The sequence below is a fragment of the Anguilla anguilla genome, chromosome 12 (assembly GCF_013347855.1).
Source record: "Anguilla anguilla isolate fAngAng1 chromosome 12, fAngAng1.pri, whole genome shotgun sequence".
Classification (NCBI taxonomy): domain Eukaryota; kingdom Metazoa; phylum Chordata; class Actinopteri; order Anguilliformes; family Anguillidae; genus Anguilla; species Anguilla anguilla.
The window spans coordinates 26,918,669-26,938,174 of record NC_049212.1 but is presented as its reverse complement, the minus strand read 5'-3'; the positions used below and the strand labels follow the sequence as shown (position 1 = coordinate 26,938,174).

General features: G+C 45.1%; 1 protein-coding gene across 1 annotated transcript; it reads right to left on the bottom strand.

The window, feature by feature from the left end:
- Nucleotides 1–1,263: 1,263 nt before the first annotated feature.
- On the bottom strand, nt 1,264–19,128 carry ttc9b (tetratricopeptide repeat domain 9B). Its single transcript, XM_035385273.1, has 3 exons — nt 18,321–19,128; nt 5,314–5,496; nt 1,264–4,846 (listed from the first exon to the last, which is right to left on the bottom strand). Exons 1-3 carry the CDS (start codon nt 18,799–18,801, stop codon nt 4,752–4,754), a joined length of 759 nt encoding a protein of 252 aa, XP_035241164.1. The 5' UTR covers nt 18,802–19,128; the 3' UTR covers nt 1,264–4,751.
- Between the last annotated feature and the right edge of the window lie 378 nt (nt 19,129–19,506).

Here is a 19,506-nt window from a genome sequence, read left to right as displayed (position 1 = left end):
CCAGTCAGTAGTGACAGACTATTACTACAGATTATTACCTTTGGAGAGAGAGGGGGGAGTGAATGAGGGAAAAAAAAAAACAGCGCTGCAGTATCTGAAACAATTCCTCTAGGAAGTGGGATATCAGGGAGAGGGGAATTCAGCAGAAATCCCCTCCTCAAATTGGCAAGAGCCTTCTTTACATTATCATCACTCTACCTTCGTACCTGACATTAAAGCACCAGGATGCCTTTTACATGCCTGCAGGTAAACGTGCCACAGGGTTCTGCTAACAAGCTGCAGTTGTACCTCACCAAAGCCCTGTGCCTTTTCATTCCGCTACAGTCTGAAGCCTCATTTTACCTGGAACATGTCCCTGTGTTAAATGATTAGTCAATATCAAGTCGAGTGACCTGTGTTGAAAACACCCTCAGCTATATACACATGCGCTGGGCACTGGATGCTGTGATTGCATGCTATGCGTGTTATCTGTGCCTGTCTCTTGCTATTAAATCAGTTTAAAAGGGAAGCAGGATTGAAAAAAAAAGACTAATAAGATTGTTTAGGACTCCCTTATCCAGACTGTGTTACAGTTTGCATTTTAAAACTCTATCTATTTATGAAGGAGGACTGGATTAGTAAAATTTAAAGAGCACTTCAGATTATACAACTTGTTCAAGGATATATAAATGCAGTACTCCCCTCAGGTTTGACCTTGCAACCTCTTGAGTTACAAGCTCAGTTTCCAGACATTTATACTGGTTACTTGAATCGTTCCTCGAGGGACAAGAACTGCTGGTTTTTCACCCTCCCTTTACCTGGGAGTCAGGTGTGGCAGTCAAACCAATATAGATAATCAGTAGCCCTAATTTTTCAGTGAATTGCCCAGAACGAAAAAAAAAAACAGGGCCAGATTTGGATTTGAGAGCCAGATTTGAGTATCCTGTTTTATACTATGCCACTCTGTCGCTCCAGTTGCCTGCAGATCTCTGGGCTGGGCCTGTCAGGGAGCTTCCCTTCGATGAATGACTACTCATCAGGACCAAGCCCAGACTGTGAAAGTGTAGGCATCGTCATGGTGTGGGAGAGTGCCACCTCTCACTACCTACACACACTGGCAGACTTGGGCATTTGGCTGCTGATGTCTCCTCGGATCTTCCTCTGGCGTATCGAGCGTAAGCCAGATCAGCATGAGTAAAGATGCGTCTGTACGCATTTACACAGCATGCCGTATTTAGGATTAATGGTGAGACGCATTCACAGACACACAGACGAAGCAGGAACTCGCACATTATTTTCAGCTTTATTTTGGATATCCATAGTGCATTCCTGGGCTAGCAGTTCCACGTAACCAGTTTGTCATGGTTTGGTTTGAGATATTTTCCCCATTTATTTATTTTTTAACTGTAAATGCTTCATCCATAGAGATAATGTGTGTTCCACGTCCACCAAGGAAATTGATCCGTATCCGAGATTGTCCTCTGTTCATGATTCTATTGTCTCTCTCTCTTTCTCTCTGAGACACAAATAAACATAGAAAAAGGAAACGTGGAATGGTCCAGGGTGTTCTCTGTCTTCTGATCTCACAGAACTCTCATCCCCTGTCCTTCACAGATATAAACGGACAGACCCCTGGCCACTAAACGCCGGTCCAAAACTCTGCAGTGATTAAGATTCACATGCGCTCATGTACACCAACATATACCCACACCCTTATCTCAGAAATCAAGTCACTTAAAGCTTGTAATTATCACATCCATTTAAAAAAGGAAACAATCTGTTAGGAAAGCACAAGGAAACACCGACATTAAACAAGCCTCAAGCACCACAAGTGATGACAGCCAAAGGAAGGAATCCTGGGATTTGAAGTTTCCTTGTGTCTGCAGTTGTGCTTTAGTCTGAAGATGGGTGTAGCTGTGGATTTAAGGATGAAAGCCTCTCTTTTAACACAGGCAGAGGACAGCCCCGGGGTGTGTGTGTTTGGGTGGGGTGGGGGGCTGAGAGGGAGAGGGTTCGGAGGGATATGGCTGATGAAGCAGAAAAAGACAGGGTGCCAGACTGTGGGGTTTGTACAGGACCAGAGAGGAGCACAATGTCCCAAAAGACAGATGGCAATACTCAGCTCAAGGGATGTGTGCCTGCTTTATCACTGCCTCAGCTTCTCCCACAAACAGAGAGAGAAAGAGATAGAGCAAAAACAGAAGGAGAGAAGAGGAGATGGGGAGAGAGAAGGATGAATGTTAGAAAGGATGGAGATGAGAAAAGGAAATGAAGAGCTGGGCACACAAAGACAGAGGGAGGGGCCAGTGAGGAAAGGGAGAAAAAGAAAGAGAGAGGCAGAGAGAAAGAGAAGAGGCAGCACTGCCCTGGGCCCCTGTCCAAATCTGACCCAGCCACCATTTCCCTGACTGCCGCACTCAGCTCCCACTGCAACCTCCCACTATGTTCTCACATCCCCCAAATGCCAAATTAACATTTGCCATGTCCCTACAGTGTCACAGCAATCTGCCGGCAGAACCATCGCTTTCTTGGACATCAATTTAATGGCGGGGTTATGTATTCTCCAGAGCCAAACCAATATATTTAGATCGCAAATACTAGGACACTCGAAAATGAGGTGATCCGTTTTCTCATTAATTGCCAATGTGTTCATCTAATTCAGAGGCTGTGCAGGTTGACACAAGTTGCTAGGAGATCTTGACCATGGCTGCAGAGGTCACTGACTGACGTGGCAGAACTCAAGTACGGGTGTGCAGCCTGTAAATTAAACTCACTGAGTCAGCGGTGGAATTAGTCACTGAGCATGTCCCTGAAAAAAACTCTGTCAATTTGCACAGCTGGTAACTGGCACTGAAGGGCTGTATTTGCTGTGACATGTGAGTATAATTAGTTTGTCTCTAATTGGGCCCCATGTTTGTGATTTTAAAGCTTTATGGCATGTATTTACTCATTTATTCATTTTTACATGTACAGTTCCTCTAAGAACAGTGCATTGGAACCCCTCCCTCCTGTATGGCAATTGGCACAGATTACTTAACACTATATTAGTCATTTATTTCAAATTTGTTTCACATGGGTGTGAAGGGGTTCAATGATGAAGATCACGGATCATTATAGCAGTGCTATTTAAGAAAGGTCACTCAGCCTGGGCTAAAATCACAGCAGTAATGAGAGGCAAATGTCCACACTTAGCTAGCTCCTACAGCTATAGTTTTGTACCACCTTAAAGATTTCACCTCTTTTATTGTTGCTATTATTCCTATTTTCAATCATTAAAATACATAGTTTTTTGTTTTGCACAGGTATAGACTTAATAAAACTTTCATTGTACTTTGTTGACAGGTAACGTTTAAAATACACACTTAAAACTTAAAAACAGCAAAGTGAAGCTGATTTATAGATCAACTGGTTCAAATATGAGACACATTTCAGATAGGTTAATAAGATTCACTTCAAATGTTGACAGTCAAATTTTCCAGCACAAGCACTGCTATAAGTATGACTGTGAAAACTCTGCCTTGTGATAGATGATTTATGATTCAAGGACAGTATGGTGCAATGTACTATGTGCCAGAGTAGTGCACCATTACAGTACTTATAAACAGGTCTAAAAACATTTTCCATAGTGGACCATGGAGGGTGGCCACAATGACTGGACCACACTCCATGCAGTTAATATTCTTTACCATGTAACATATCCAAAATAAGGACAAAGGCTCAAAACACAGACTTACTAAACACATCTTTTAAACAACAATGCCTTCTCTGTTTTGCTTTTGTACCTTAAAGAGAGAACAGACTCATGCTTGCTTCAAAAAAATGATAATTACCACATTGAAAACAACTACCCCCCCTCCCCCCTCAAAAAAAAAAAAAAAACACAAAACAAACCAACAAAAAGTTAAAGATTTAAACCAGATATCAAAGAACAAACTAGAAACACTGTATTAGCCCTTGAATTCAGACAAATCAGAACGCACAGGGAATATTTAAAAAAGAGAGATAGAAAAAGAAAACAAATCCAGGCCGATGGGTATTTTACAACAGTAAAAAGACAGGAGTTATGTTCTGGCATGTCCACCCACCTCCCTCTCCTGATTGGTGGAACTGCTTGAATTAAGAGAGTGGGTGGAGTCTCTCAGAGCAGGGGTGAAAGACTGTGCTGCTCATCTGTGTTTAAAACTAGAGTCTTGGTTACTGTGAAGGGCCATGGCTTGCTCACCTAGTCCAGGCCACGCCCTTCCTCCCCAAACTACCACCATACTACAACCACAGTCACCAGCAGGTATGTTTACTTACCTAATTAACTTTTTTCTTTTTTTAATACAAAAGAAAGCTTACATACAGTACATTAATATTTTTCTCTACATTTAGTTTTTTGTCTTCAATAAATAAACGTTAAGCTGTGTCCTTTCATTTTCTTCTTCTAATCATTAACATTTTTTACAACCGGAACTGTTACTCTGTTACTATAATTATGATTCAGCATTATTTTTTTTATATTTTATTGGCTTTCGCATGTAGTCAGTCAGTGCCTGGCATTGTTCCAGAGAAAAGGGATGGGGTTGGAACGTTCCGGAGGGGTGTGGGTGGAGGAATAGGGGAGGAGTGAGGGGGGGGCAGGCAGGTAAGGGAGCGCAGGTGGGCGGATTGCATCCAGCCTTGGAGGTGCCAGGGTCACTGTTGCCCTGGGGCGGGGGTGAAGGGCAAAGAGGGATATCTACTTGAGTGGGGTAGGGGGTAGGCAGCAGGGGAAGGCGGGGGCTGGGGCTTTAACCCATGGCTTCTTTGCATGGCTCTCGATCTCGCTGGCCACTCTTGCTCATCTTCATCTCCGTCAGCTGAATGTAACGCAACACATTGGTGTCTGAGAAAGAGAAAGAGAAGGAGACAGAGAGAGAGGAAGAGCAGTTATACCGCAATATTAGCATAATGATCCTGATTATTTCTACTGACAGCAAGAGCTGTTGGCCCGTAGCATGTAAGATGCCACTTCACAGTGCACATATGGAGATGGGCTTGGCACATAAAACATCAAACATGCACTAAGACCTTTTGTTCTCATGTGTTGGAGGCTCTGCTATCCCTTGTGTGTGCACAGTTACGTGAATGCCCACGTATCCCTCCTACAGTGAGCGTACCTGTTTGAGCCAGCGTGGGCTGCGTTCCATGGGCAAAGCGCCATAAATCATTTTGCACAGGGAGGCTACTGAGAGTCCAGGCCTCCAGGCCTGCGGAGAGTTCAATATTTAATGAGCTCTGGACTCCACCTCCCATCACCCCCTCTGCCGGTTTAAAGCGACCCGGGCAGCCTGCGGAAGGCAGGCGCAGTACCTGTGGGCTCGCGGCTCTTGGCGTCACGCAGGTAGCGCAGGGCGCACTCGTAGTCTCCCAGGTGGTAGAAGGCGATGCCGGCGCGGTACATGGCCTTGAAGTGGTCCTGCTGGTGGCTCAGGACCTTCAGGCAGTACTCCTTCACCCTTTCGTAGTTAACCAGCTCCGACTGTAGGAGGCATGCTGGGAAAACAGGGGGGGGGGTGGGGGGGGGGGTTCAACAGAGACGGGGAGGGAGACGAGGAACAGTGAGCTTATTTCTGACTGAGTTTGAGAGGGGGGAGAGAGAGCGACAGAGAGAGAGAGAGAGGGAGGGAGAGAGAAGAAGCATGAGAAAAGAGCACACAGGATTTGGTCGATACTGTGAAAATTATAAGAAAAACCTGTGCAGAGAGTAAGAATTACATTATAAAAACTGTTTCTTTACAGCTGTCTTTCCACACACCCTGGTCCAGGAGAAATCTGCTCAATCAGAGCTCTGAATAGTGTAATTAGAGGACATTAGGGCTCAATTACACCTTTTCAGCCAATCTCAGCTGTTAAAACGACTGGCCCTGGTGCCGGTCAGAATTTAATCAAGCAATGGAGCACTTTTCCAGGAGAGAAAACAGCGGAGACAGCATCGCTCCCGGAACAGAGCTGAGGGGGCCTCCTTCTGAAAGATTAATGGCCGTTGAAGATAACAAAGATGGCGCAGTGGTCAGAGGCTCAAACTCCGGATCAGAGAGCGGTTTGTGAATTTCTGTCTCGGGCAAGACGTGCTGCCAGTGCCCTCGGGGAAGGTGCTTCATCTCTTCTAAAAACAAGCTGCATAAATAGGTCAGTGAATATGCAAAATCATGCGCTGCGCAGCCAGGGGCAGCATTCGATGAGCAAACGCGTGATGAAGCACTCTGCTAGCACGAAAGGGTCGCCTGGCTGCAAGTTTTTTTGGGTCGGCCGCGGGTGCGTCTAGCTGCACTGGTAAGACTGCTATGCTGGCTCTGAGCTGGCAAGGCCAGGCCTCTCCATTTCATGTTTCTAGTTCTGCAGCTGGAACGCAGCGTGTAGCCTAATCCCCACGTGCCTGTAATCTGGATTTAGCGCTGACACAAAAATCGTTGACAACTTCACCCCCCCCCCCCTATTCCAGACAGAAAGATCCCAGAACAACTGCGCATTGTGAGTGCATGTTGTGAGTACGTGCTCATGTGCACAGTTTGAGGGGGGTGACAGGTAATGCACAGGGATGAGCATTACTTCAAATGCATGCATTTGACATGGCCAAAAGTATGTGGACACCTGACATCCAACATCTCATCCAAAATTATGGGCATTAGGCTAATATGGAGTTGGCCCACCCTTCGTTGCTATAACAACCTCCACTCTTCTGGGAAGGATTTATACAAGACGTTGGTCCCCATTTCTGCATGGATATGCTTTCATTCAGCCAGAAGAGCATTAGGGAGGTCGGTACCGTTTGAGCGGTTAGGCCTGGCTCGTAGTCAGCTTTCCTAAGGTGTTGGGTGGGGTTGAGGTCAGGGCTCTGTGTAGGCCAGTCAAGTTCTTCCACACCGATCTTGACAAAACCACCTCTATATAGACTTCACTGTGTTCCCAGGGTCATGCTAAAACAGGAAAGGGCCTTCCCGAAACTGTTGGGGAAGAACAAAATCATCTAGATTGTGATGATATGCTACAGCATTAAGATTTACCTTCACTGGAACTAAAGGACCCAGCCCAAACCATGAAAAACAGCCCCCAGGCAAAGGCGTGCCCAGATACTTTTGGTCATATAGTGTATGTATTTTTCTGTATTTCATAAGTCACATCGGTTTCCTTCCTCTATTTTGTATGGCTTATACTCCTGTGCCACCTGCAAAGTAACCTAAATCTCCACCATTTTCACTGTAGTTTAGGTACATTTATTTTGGAGGTACCTTTTTCCTTTCAGCGTAGGCTATTTTTACCCATCCCAAGTGACGAATTCTACATCGCCCAAAAAATCCCACTCTTTTTCTCCAGCCCCCTCTTTTGGCTCACTCCTTTTCTCCCTCTCAGTCTCTCTGCCCCCTTTCACTCTGGCACACAGAGACCCCTGTGAAAGGGGGCAGAGAGAAAATCTGGCCTGAGAGACAGAGCAGGAGGGGGACACACATGGGGGGGGTGGATTATGCAATGAGATGGTTGTGTAACAGGGCTGTCACTGCTGAGTAGCTTCCAACTTCCCCCCAGAGCTGGAGGTAGGGAGTGCGAGTGGGGTGCAGAGTGTGTTCAAGAGTCCGGTTCCTCCATGCCACTGCTTAAAAATCAAAGGCTAAGGTTGAGAAAAACTGAACAAAGGAACGCTGGATTCAAAATATAAAATCGAAAGAATGGAACAAAAGACGCTTTGAAATGAGACTGTGTCAGGGATGCCTGGGCATCTGCAAACCTGATCTACAGGATGACGTCATGTCATGTGACATAAATGGGGCCGGAATGACACCTCGGTCACCATTACAGCAGGAGGCAGTCGAAGTGTGATTCGGTATTGTCGCTAAGTTGCTGCTGTTGCTAGGGAGTCATCACAGTGCTGGGAACACAGGTGCTCTCGTGGAGACTACCCTCACTCTCTCCCTTTCTTTCCCTCTCCCTTCCCTTCACTCTCCCCTTATTTCTCTCTATCACCTCCACTCTCCCCTTCTCCTCCTGTTGTTCTCTCTCTCTTTTCACCTCTCTCCCCCCTCTCTTTACCCCTCTGTCCAACATCCTTTTTGTGTGTGTAGTGCACATGCATTCTATTCACCACAAACACTGTCCAGAAAATGCAGAAAATGCTGTGACAGTGCACTTTCACCTTCTGAATAAAGAGAAAGGCCAGGTAGAAGGGGAGAGAGAGAGGGAGAGAGAGAGTGCTCTTAGGAGAATGCTCGGTCAGCAGACAGGAAGTTACAGCTCTAGGTTAAAGGGCAATGGAAAGACATTACAAGCCAAAATCGCACTATAATCAAATGCTAGCATGTGCAAATGTACAGACAAGAGTGCTGAAGCATTTACGAAAAGCTCCGCCCGCAGACTGGCCTGAAGGGCCTCTAATCAAAATCAATCAACCCCCCCCCACAACTACAATGCAAAAAAAAGAACAACTATCCATGTCTGCTCCTATCCATCCATCCATCCATCCATCCCTCATTTCCTCTCTCCCACCCTCTCTCATAAACTCACTTCATCTTTTCCCACTGGAGTGCCTGAAAGCTTTCAGTGGATCCAGTTTCAGCCTGTAATGGCTAATGGCCGTTAACACATACAGGTCTCTGTACTTTCCCTCGCTCCCTCTCTCTCTATCTCTCTCTCTCTCTCTCACACACACACACACACACACACACCAGAGATCAAGCAGGCGTCGGACTGACGGCAGTGAGAATCGCTCGCCAGCACTTATTGTCCAGCAAACAGCATAAGCCCAGAGAGGACTTCCAGGGTATAGAGCTGAGCTGTAAAGCGTGTGTCCTGATTATGAGCATGGATCCTAATGGGGAGCTGCGCAGTACGCCCTCCCAATTCTATCTCAGTGAGAGAAGAGGCAGTGGTCCTGTATGGGGATGAGAGAGGGTGGAGCCCCTTGCTTTCTGGCCTCCACATGCGTCCAAACCCCCTCTATAGCTGCTACCAAAAGACAAGCTGGGCTAACGGACTTGCTCGCTAAGGGAAACTGATGTCCTGGTTCAATCAGTGGTGCAGCGACGGCCGTGCGCCCCACCCAGCAGCTAATGTGTCAGAGTATAAATATTTATTTCCTCCCGTTGCTGTTGCCTGCTCTCCTGTCTCTTCGCTCCTGCTTCTGCACTCCGGAGGAGCGGCCCAAAACCACAAAACAAACGACGAATGCACGAGTCTGTTGTCCTCAGAGGGCTCGCGAAGAAAATCGTGAATTCATTTAATTATTAAGAGCTTATGTAAAGGAAACTGGGAAAGCACTAGCTTTCAGGTTTTTTGTTTGTTTTTGTTTTGCAGTTTCGCTTAACCTTCTGGCCCACATTTGTTTTTAGAATCCAACAGGTGCAGAGTCAGACAGGTGGGTGGGGGAGCACATGAGCACTCACACTACTAGATAATGTTCTTGAATCTGTTCAAAAGAAGATGAGAACAAAACGATCATATCTGCGTTTCTGTAGAAGGACTGCAGAAAGAGCAGACCAAAAAAAACACCAAAGAGAAGAGAGGGAATTAAATAAGGGAGGAAGCAGCGGAAATTAAAACTCATGGAGCAAAGACTGCCGGCTCTCTGTCTCACTTAGTCGCTACACATCCATTTCCAAGGCTGGACTCAGGAAACCGTTCATCTTTTTTTCAGCATTTAAAAAAAGTCAAGGCCAGCGCTCGCGGCAATGTAAGCGGCGTGAATTTAAAGCCCGTCTCCGTCGGCAGCGATTACGCTTCTGTCAGTCTCGCTGTAATTACCTCTCTCTGGAAAGTTAAAGACAGATTTGAGGAGGGGGGGGGGGGCACCCCTCTGGCCAGCAGCTCTCACCACCCTCCTCCCCAGCCGATATTCATCGGCAACACAGACCTTGCCCAGAGAGAGATGAACCAATATCACAGATCTGTGCCGCTTCAAGACTCCTGATCTCACACGTTTCTAGCCCCTGCATATTCTCCATTTGCCACCTCTTGAAGACTTAATTTCACAGAATTAAAATGTTCAGTGCTAAATCAACTCTCACAGAGTACGTATGGTCCCAGTTGGACTCACATGTTACATTGTTAGTGTTTAATTAACACTGTACATTTTACTCTGTATTATCAAAAGTAAATCAGTGAACAAATTTTTTTCACGGAAGTGTGATAGCAAATCTTATCCAGACCTAGAATAGCAACTGTAACTCATATACTATAATAGTGCATAATGCTTAGTAATAATAATAACAACAACAACAATAATAATAATATTGCTCTATCAGGCTAATAATAATGATAATAATAATAATAATAATAATAATAATATTGCTCTATCAGGCTGATAAAAGTTATCCAACAAATTGCCAGGAGCTAGCAAATGATGGTTCACTATTCCTCATGCATTGAGCTTGAAATGTAGACATTTCATACATTTCATAAAGTATGGGATGTCTCACTCACACCTCGATATTATTCCTGGAGACAGGAGACTGCAAGTGCAAAAGGAAGCAATTTAAGGCAAGCATCGGATGAGGCAAGCTCCTTGATGCTGGCACGTGCTTGTAACTGTACTATCTCTAGCTCTTACGGTGTTTGCTTACCATGTGAAACTGACTTCTGTAAGCCGCTAAAAGCATCTACTAAATGGCTAAATTGTAAATTGCAGTTGCTGGTTTAATTTTTAATAGCATTAAAGCCGAGTGCACATTGCTGCTAATGGCAAAAACAAACTACTGAATTGGTGTCCAACGTCAGCTCAGAAATCTAATAAGGCCAGCTACTATACTGGGAATACGGTTGAACCCCGCAGGCAGTTGGACAGATGGTATCATAAAGTGCCTTGTCACCCAGTGCTTCTCTATGCAGACAGGGATCTCTTTGACGTTAACAACGCAGACAGAGGTCGTCAATCACAAGGGTTGATACAGAGATCTCAGCTGCCATCACACTGCTGCTGCTAAGAACTCATTCACTCACTTACTGTCTTCTCTATGTTAAACCTGTCTTTCGTTCTCTCTTTCATGTCATTTTAGTCAATTCATTTTTCCCTTTTAAATTTGGATACCTCCGACTCACTCCATCATCCTTTCTCTATGTCCCTCCATCCCTCACTCTTTCAATTTGCCAGTCTTTCATGTCTCTCTCTCTAGCCCCCCTCAAATATTTTTTTCCTTGCTTTCTCTCACTGACTCCCCTCTCTGTTCAGGTATGATAAGACCCAATTCCACATTAATAATGGGCAGCTCCGGTGTCAACTTGACTTTCAAACACAGAGCACATCAGTGAAAGTGACTTTCAATGCAAAAGCCATAGCATATGATTCACATAATTTTCATACTCATCAAGCCATTTAGTGACCCCTTGTGCCCTGGCTGTGGATGGGGGCATTGTCATCTTGGAAGAGACCACTCCCATCAGATTCAAACATCATCATAGGAGGTGAACACTCAGAATAACTTTGTATTGATTTTCAGTTACCCTTCCCTCCAAGGACACAAGTGGACCAAAACCATGCCAGAAAAATGCCCCCGCCCCGTACCCCCCTTTTCCTCTTGCCATCTTGATCCAAAATCGAGGTCAACTGGGCCTGCTCAGCATGTTTATACATGCCACAGAGCATGATAGGATCTTACTTGCTTAATTGTATCGTGCAGTACACCTGTATGGAAGCATCTGCATTCACATGTTTCTCCAATCATTTATTCAGGTTTTTCCTTTGTCATCTATGTGTGTATATATATTTATGTGTGTATGCATCAGACCTGGGTCAAATACATATTTGTTTTAGATTCAAATACTTTTCTACATTTTACTGAGCTTGTCTGGTGTATTGAAACCTATGACATTCTCTCAAAAAGTGCAAACCCCACCTTTTGGTTCTATTGGCAGGCTCAGTTGCACCAGGCAAGATCAACAGAGGACAGAAAAGTATTTGAATCCAAAACAAATACATATTTGACCCAGGTCTGGTATGCATGTATTTCTCTCTCTCTTTCTGTGTGTGTGTGTGTGTGGTAATATGTTCGAAAAATCAGTATGTTTTCCAAAACAAAAGTGATACCTAATATGGCACACGCTGACCACGCAACATGGAAAATTCAAATAGTCACACATGCATGTGTGTTGGTATCCATCTGACAAAATGTTCTCTCCATATTTTCTGATATTGAGGCAACATGACATTTTGCCTGAGTTTTCCTGTTTTCACAATCATTCCGTCAGTCAGTCAGATCACCGGAGAGTGTACCAATTCTTCTGCTTATGATTTTTCAGTCGTTGCACCACATGCCGCTCTGAATGTTGACAGACGCACTTGCCAACATGTCGATTTCGCGTCTGGCTGCACCTAGCAAGTTCATGTTGTGAATGTAAAAGCAAAAGCTTAGCAAACAAGCCTTTCAACAGGTGCTTGCACATTGTGTTTCTAATTGGCGTCCCTGGACAACGCGGGCAGCGCTTGACGGTTTCTCCAGCCGTGGTTCCCTCATTAAGGTCGTGCGCTCCGTCGTCCGTGGAAACTGACGCCACAACAAGCATATTTGCATAAATCATCCCACGAGACAGCAGCAATCACAGCGAAAAAAAATACCCCAATTATTGTGTCAGATTGCAGTGCGGGTTTCTTCGCGTTCAGGTACTGAATGTGTTCTTTTCGAGGGCCATGAAATATGGTTTATTTGCCTGCCATAACCCTCCGGCACTATAACACGAACTTCAGCTGAGTCACTTCACCGGGCAACCACTTCATTATTAATGCGAATGCAGCTCAGACACTGGCTGTTGTAACTATTAACAGCAATGTCGTCATGTCTAAAATCCGTGTCCTTCCGCATAATGTCGTCACGTACGAAATGTGTGTCTTTGAAGGTATAACAGCGATTGTTGATTTGATTCTTTGTTGCTGCATGCTGCCAAACCGCAGAGGACATTTTCTGTGTAGATTTAGAAGGGGATGTGTTCACATCAAGCATCCGGTCGAAATGCCACGGTGATGAAGCAGCAGGCAAGGCAGTGCGGACGCTGTCCCTGGTTGACCTGTTGTCCTAGAAACAGCAGGGTGCTTTCACTGGTGCATTCACCCGGACATGTCTGGAAAACGTGTCCACAGTAGCCTAGTCATTTCTGGATTTGGGGGGTTTTCTGTAAAGCATCTTTGTGGCAGTCCGTCTCTAAAAACGTTACACAATCAAATTGAATCTACCTGAACTGAATACACGGACACCCCCGAACGCTGGTAAGCGTGGCATCGAACGTCAGCAAACGCAACTGTATGCACCACTACAGCATTTAACAACAGCCGGGCATTAGCATTAGCATTCACAGCACAGAACGCAAATGGAAACAACTGTACTAGTAGAGTGGAGAAAAACTCCCAGTTCAGCATCACAGTCCATGACTAAACACACACACTTGCAGTAAAACTGAACTTTGCACATTACTAATCGGTAATGCACACTGCTATGCACCACTGTATTTCAGCATTACAACCACATAGCCCTGAAGGACCATAACCATCTAACTGAGGAAACAAGTTCAATTCAATTCAGTTTGAATCCTTTATTTTCACTGTACTAGTGCAACAAAACTGAGTAGGCTATGCTACGAGTTCAATGAACACAAACTAGACAGACTAAAATATAGCCTAATTTAATTCTGACATTAAGAAAAAATAAATTAATTTAAGGAAAACCTAGTGAACATTGTGCAGTTCAGCATGCAAATGGTAGAGAGGTGATTCACCTTAAGATTGCAGGTGGATGTGTAATAATCAGTAGAAGAATGTTTTCAGAACAGAAGCAAGATAATTTCCTTAGGGTCAGAGGTCATGATCCTTACCTTCCTCCCTTTCTTTGTTTATCACAAAATCTGAAGGTGCATCTGTTTCTGCCTGTAAGTGCTGCGGTTTGATTTTAAATTGCAGACCTCTTTCGCCCTCACTCCTCCACTCTCTCCGATCTTTATTTACTGCCTTGACAAAGCTCCCTAACCCTCCCTGGCTCTCAGAACCTTGAAATAACACAGCCAGTTTTGGACTTGATTTCTTATCAGCCCTATTACCCCCACCCCTCTGCCCCACTTATGATGAAAAACGACCACAGACACAACGGCAATGAAAATAAGAAGCTATGCTCTCTCTTTTGTTGCAAAGGTGTAGAAAGGTTCATTGAAATGGCCTATCCTTCCTTTTTCGTTCCCTCCATCTCTCACTCTCTCTCACCCCCCTCACCTTCACCTTTTCCCTTCACCATCTTCTGTTCTTCTACCCCTCCCTCTGTAACCTTTTCTTCTTCCCCATGCCCACATTTTCTGCACAGTTCCTCCACAGTTTCTCTCTCTCTCACTGCACCCCCTCATTGGCTGCTTTAGACGGTGATGTCATACAGTACAGTACAGTAGACCCAGTGGCCATTAGGGACCTGCAATGATACTGTGCCATCTGTGGACCTGGCGCTCACAGCTCCTCAGCCGCAATGGCCAACTGCCATGTCCATCAACATGAGCACAGGAGAATAAGCCCCGCCCTTCATCCTCACACCACCACCCCATCATCCTTTGTTTATCAACCTGTCCTCTTCCCTTCTCCATCCTCTTTCTGCCAACCTTCTCCTCTCCTCCCGCTTACTTCTGTCTTCCCTCCCTCCTCCTCCCTGCCCTCTCTCGATCTCTGTCCGCTCCTCCTCTATCCCCTCTTTCCTTCTCCTCCAGTAGCCCCCCTCCTCTACCCCCTTCTCGCTTTCTCCCTCCCTCCTCCAGGCTCCTTCCCTCTCCTCTGCTCATTTGAGTCTTCCAGCTTTTGCTCCATGTGGTAGTTTTTGGCAGCAGATGAAAAAAGAGGGGTGGCCTGGCAGTTTTGTTTCATCAGCGAGGCTTGGAGGGTTGTGATAAGTCCAGGGCTGTGATGAATCTGACATTATCAGAGTTCTCTCTGCACACCAAAAACATCATCAATCAACAATGAATAGACTAAAAAACTACAAAAATCATAACTAATATCATATAATAACCACCAGTAATAAAGGTATAGCCATCACCAACAAAAGTGTAAATATATATTAAATTTATTGCCAGCAGGCGAAGAGATCTAGATTGACAGACTGACAAAAAACCCACAGAAAATGTCTGCGTATTCTTGTTTATGTGTTACTTGGCTTACATTACAGGGCTGTAGTGTTTCCTGTTTTTGGCTACCCAAAGAATGGGGATTTAAGTGAAAATACCGGAAATTACATTCTGGCTGGGGAAAGGAGAGCATATGATCTATGACATCATCTCACCATGCAACATCTATAGACCTATCACACATAGACCTATCACATATGTCCCAGTGTGTACAGACCTATCACACATACATCACTAACATGGATAGTCCAGTATCTATAGATTTATCACACATACAGTAAATCAGTATCTATGGTGTGGTTCATGCACAGATGAGATCTAATCTGAGAAAGCCAAACATAATGTAATGCAATATTACATTATTATATTTCAGAGTTGGAAATAAAAAATTTAAATAAATGCAGGTGAACTACCAATGCCTATGCAGTTATGCTGTGTTTTATCAGCAGTGAACCCTGATAAGAGTGAGTCTTTGTTTGCAACTTTTTTAACTTTGCTAGTGAAGTTGGCTACACATAGCTAGACAGCATGCATGCTGTAGAGAATTCAGTTCCCCTGATTGAAATAAATGCAGGTGAATTACCGATGCCTAGGCAGTTATACCGTGTTTTATCAGCCGTGAACCCTGATGAGAACGGGAGTCTTCTTTTGAAACTTTGTTCACTTTGTTAGCGAAGTTGGCCACACATAGCTAGACAGCATGCATGCTGTAGAGAATTCAGTTCCCCTGATTGAAATAAATGCTTAGCTAGCTAAGTTGCAGCTATGAACAGTAAAAGCAGTTCCCATATGGGGGAACACAGCTTGATGGGACATCAGAATTTGATACAAAAGCTTCCCAAGCTTGGGCATCTAGCTGCCTAATGTAACTAGCTAGCTAAAAGTACAGTCACTTATAGGCCCAACAGAAAACAAGCCAACTCCGCATCACTTTTCATCCCCATGGCGAACTTCAGCTCAGGCCACTGAGGAAAAACAATTCCAAGGTTGACACTAGTTCTTGTACGAGCCCTGTTGGCCTGTCTTTTTTGCCTTGCTTTATCTAGGATTCTTTGCATCCATTGCAGCAGCTAACAAGCAACAAACATATAGCTGGAATCAGAACCCAAACCACAGCCTCTGTAGCCACACCCATACCTCCCCACACAGAAAAGAGCACCACGCCCAGAAACATCCCGAACACATTCTGGAATAACAAATACAGATAAAAGGTGCGCAAATTTGTCTAAAGTGTGTAAAGGCTGAGGTTGCCAGTGCATAGTAGATATGCCTTAACATACTTATTTTATAATGTTTCGAAGTAAAACAAATCCTGCATAGTCTGCCTTTAACCTTGAATGTTTCATAGAAAGAAAATCTTGACAAGATGGGTGGGATACAATTGGGGAGAAAAGAAATGACTAAATAATGACACAAATAATGACAGGAAAAGCACTGCTCTTTTTACATGGGGCACGTGGAATGGATTCTAGAAACACGCTGCTATTTCGACCTCATTGCTTTAGCTTCCTTTATCATCTTCTTCTTTTATCTCTCCTAGAACCACTTGCTGTCAGACATATCCCAGCACCAAGCGGCCATTTATTTCCCTTTCTATCCTTTAACATTCTCTCACCTTCTTCCTCTGCCACTCCCCTGCCTAAAGCTATGCCACAGCACAGTCCGTGCCATGACCCCTGTAACAGATGATTTCTCAGAAAATCATTAATAAGACTTTTTTGAAGTTTGCCCATTTATAAAAAGTTGTCACTGCCAATGTAAGCGATGGGTCACAACAAAGAAATGATCAAGACTGACAGTCCATCCCTCCCCCTCCCCCCACTCTCTCTCTCTCTTCCACTTGCACACATGCAGAGCAATGTCAGCATGGACAGTGAGAGAATGAAAGGTCACATAGCATTCTGTCCATCATCCCCCTGCATAGACCCGCTACAGTTCATTACTGCTGCTGAGACAGACAGAAATACTAGACGACCAGTGCCACTTGCTCTTTCCCTTGATTGCAGGCCTACTGGCCTGGTGTGCAGTTTCACCCAATCGAAACGTTCCTAGGGAGCGCGCCCACCATCCTCTCCCCTGAGAGGGCAGAGATGGCACAAACAGCTCAAGAAACATCACTACGGTGATCGCACTAGTCAATGTTTCCCTACCCCCACAGAAAAACAAAATACAGACCAGTAGAGCAAAAAATGTATATCTCCAACTGACCTTCACCCTACTGTGACACACACTACAAACGGTTACAGTGCACCAACAAAACAAAATCACTTGGAGCATCTGTGACGCATTTGCACTGAACACAGGGAAGTCTCTCTTCACCCTTGAAAGGAAATTCCACTGAGGCCAGAGGTGATTGAGACTCTGAGGGGGACACTAATAAGCTTAGGAGAACTAGTACCATCTGACACTTCGTATCTGTGTAAATCCTTTAACTAAAGTGAAGACTGCAAAGCTTTCTCAGCCTATGACAGGACATGTTTAAGGTGCTGAACAAGCTCAACGTTCACAGCATCCCTTTGACAGTATTGCAATTTTGCAAGAACCCTGGGCGTTGAAAAGAGACAGCCTTAAATTTAGTGCAACTGACACCCGATTAGTACGTTCCCATCCCAGAACAATCACCAGACACGATGGTAGCCTACCTCGTTCATAACAACTGAAAGCTGCTGGTCATAGAATCTCCCTGGATACTCGTCGCGAGCAAATCTTTGAGAATCACGACGTGTCGAAGGCCTGTAAAAGGCAAAGTGACCGAGGACGCAACCGAGGAGAAGCAAGAAACAGACAATGAGGGAAAAACTCAGAGAACCAGCTGGGCCAACCATCCCCACCTCTCCCTCCATAGAACCCCCCAAAAAGCAATATGGAAACAAAAAAATGATTGTGCGACTGCAGAGGAAATAGAGTAAAACTCAAATCAAGCTAGGTGAACGAATAAAGATCTACGACTGAAAAATCGTGGTAAATCTCCAATTAATTAGGCTACCAAATTACTCCAGGTTTTGTAGTGACAGACTTGACGACTTTTTATGTTCAGGACAACGCATTCCCATTATTTGTGTAATGCATGATCAGTATAATTATATCTCACAAGCAAGGCAAAGCACACAGCGGCGGCCTGCATAGAGCACTTACACAATCATTCCGATTCCGACTCGTCTCTCTCCTTCGACCGCTCTACCGGAACGAACAATGGCATTCGAAATTTCTCAGTCCAAGAATTTCTGGGTTCAGCTACAGCGACTCACCTGTCAGGCTGTCGTAGCACTCGATCTCCGTGCTCTCCACGGCTCTCCGCTGATCATCGGTCAGCCTAACTGCGGCTTGGTTCAGTAGGTTAACCTCGGAGCCAGTGGTCCCCTCGGCTACATGTACCCCCTTCAGCTGCAACAGAGCCCGATGATACTTCCCTATCGCTTCCCGGAATTTCTTCTCCTTGTAGCAGCGGTGGCCCTCCACCTTAAAGTCCACCGCTTTCTGTATTTTTGCCTCCATCTCCAGCTCCGCCGCACCGGCTCGGTACCCGACGCCTCCACCCCCACCGCCGCTAACGTCCGCACCCGCAGCCGCTGCCAGGCTTCGGCCCCCTGCCTCTGGGTAGCTCTTCAGGCTTTTGATCGAGTGCTGCTTGGCTTCCATATCTCTCAGTGTGCACGACAGCTGCAGGCCATGCTGTTCCGACACGAATGCCTGTTTTCCTTGGGAGGACTGAATCAGCGTGCTGTGCATAAAGGATTCGATGAAAGCGGGAATGGAAATTCAGCAAAAAAGCAGAGCTCGACCAAAAATAGGCTAACATAAATCCTTACAAAACAAAATAAATTAATTTCGACTATATACAAAAAGACAGATGATAACCTTCGTGGTATTGTGGGATTGGCTCCCCTCTCCACTGCGCTTTTGTCCCCGTCTCCCCTTACTCGGTGGTTTTGCAGAGTGATCTTGGGTGAAGGCGGATCGCTCGATTGTGCTCCGCTTTTGCGCTTGAGTCGCCGGCACGCGCAGCTTCAGCACCACAGACAGCGAACTAACCCTTCGCCCGCGCTGCATTATGGGAGCAGGGGGGGAGTCGTGTGGTCCTGCTGCATCACGAGCGTAATTTCTCACACGTCGTGGTCCTCACACGACAACGGCTACCATGGTGCTTTAACATCGATTAGCTGAAGATGAACTACATATTTTCATCAACAATAACAAGTGAACAGCATTTGCTATATTAGATTTCTTGTAAATAAAATATCGAGCATGATTTATGCTGGAATAATGCAGGTCTAACCAGTTATATCCTATTTTACAGTAGTACGATAGTAGAGCATCTTATTGTTGGCAAATTCGTGATGAAACAAATATGTATGCAGTCCGAGTGTGGTTTCACTATTTGTAGCCCATGAAATTAATTTCACTGTGAAAACATTGAACACAGGGTATTTGGAT

Coding starts and splice junctions, on each gene's coding strand:
- ttc9b (XM_035385273.1), bottom strand. CDS start 18,801: ATGCACAGCACGCTGATTCAGTCCTCCCAAGGAAAACAGGCATTCGTG. Junction 5,497..18,320: donor GTGCTACGACAGCCTGACAG/GTGAGTCGCTGT, acceptor CTGTTTTCCCAG/CATGCCTCCTACAGTCGGAG. Junction 4,847..5,313: donor CAAGAGCCGCGAGCCCACAG/GTACTGCGCCTG, acceptor TCTCTTTCTCAG/ACACCAATGTGTTGCGTTAC.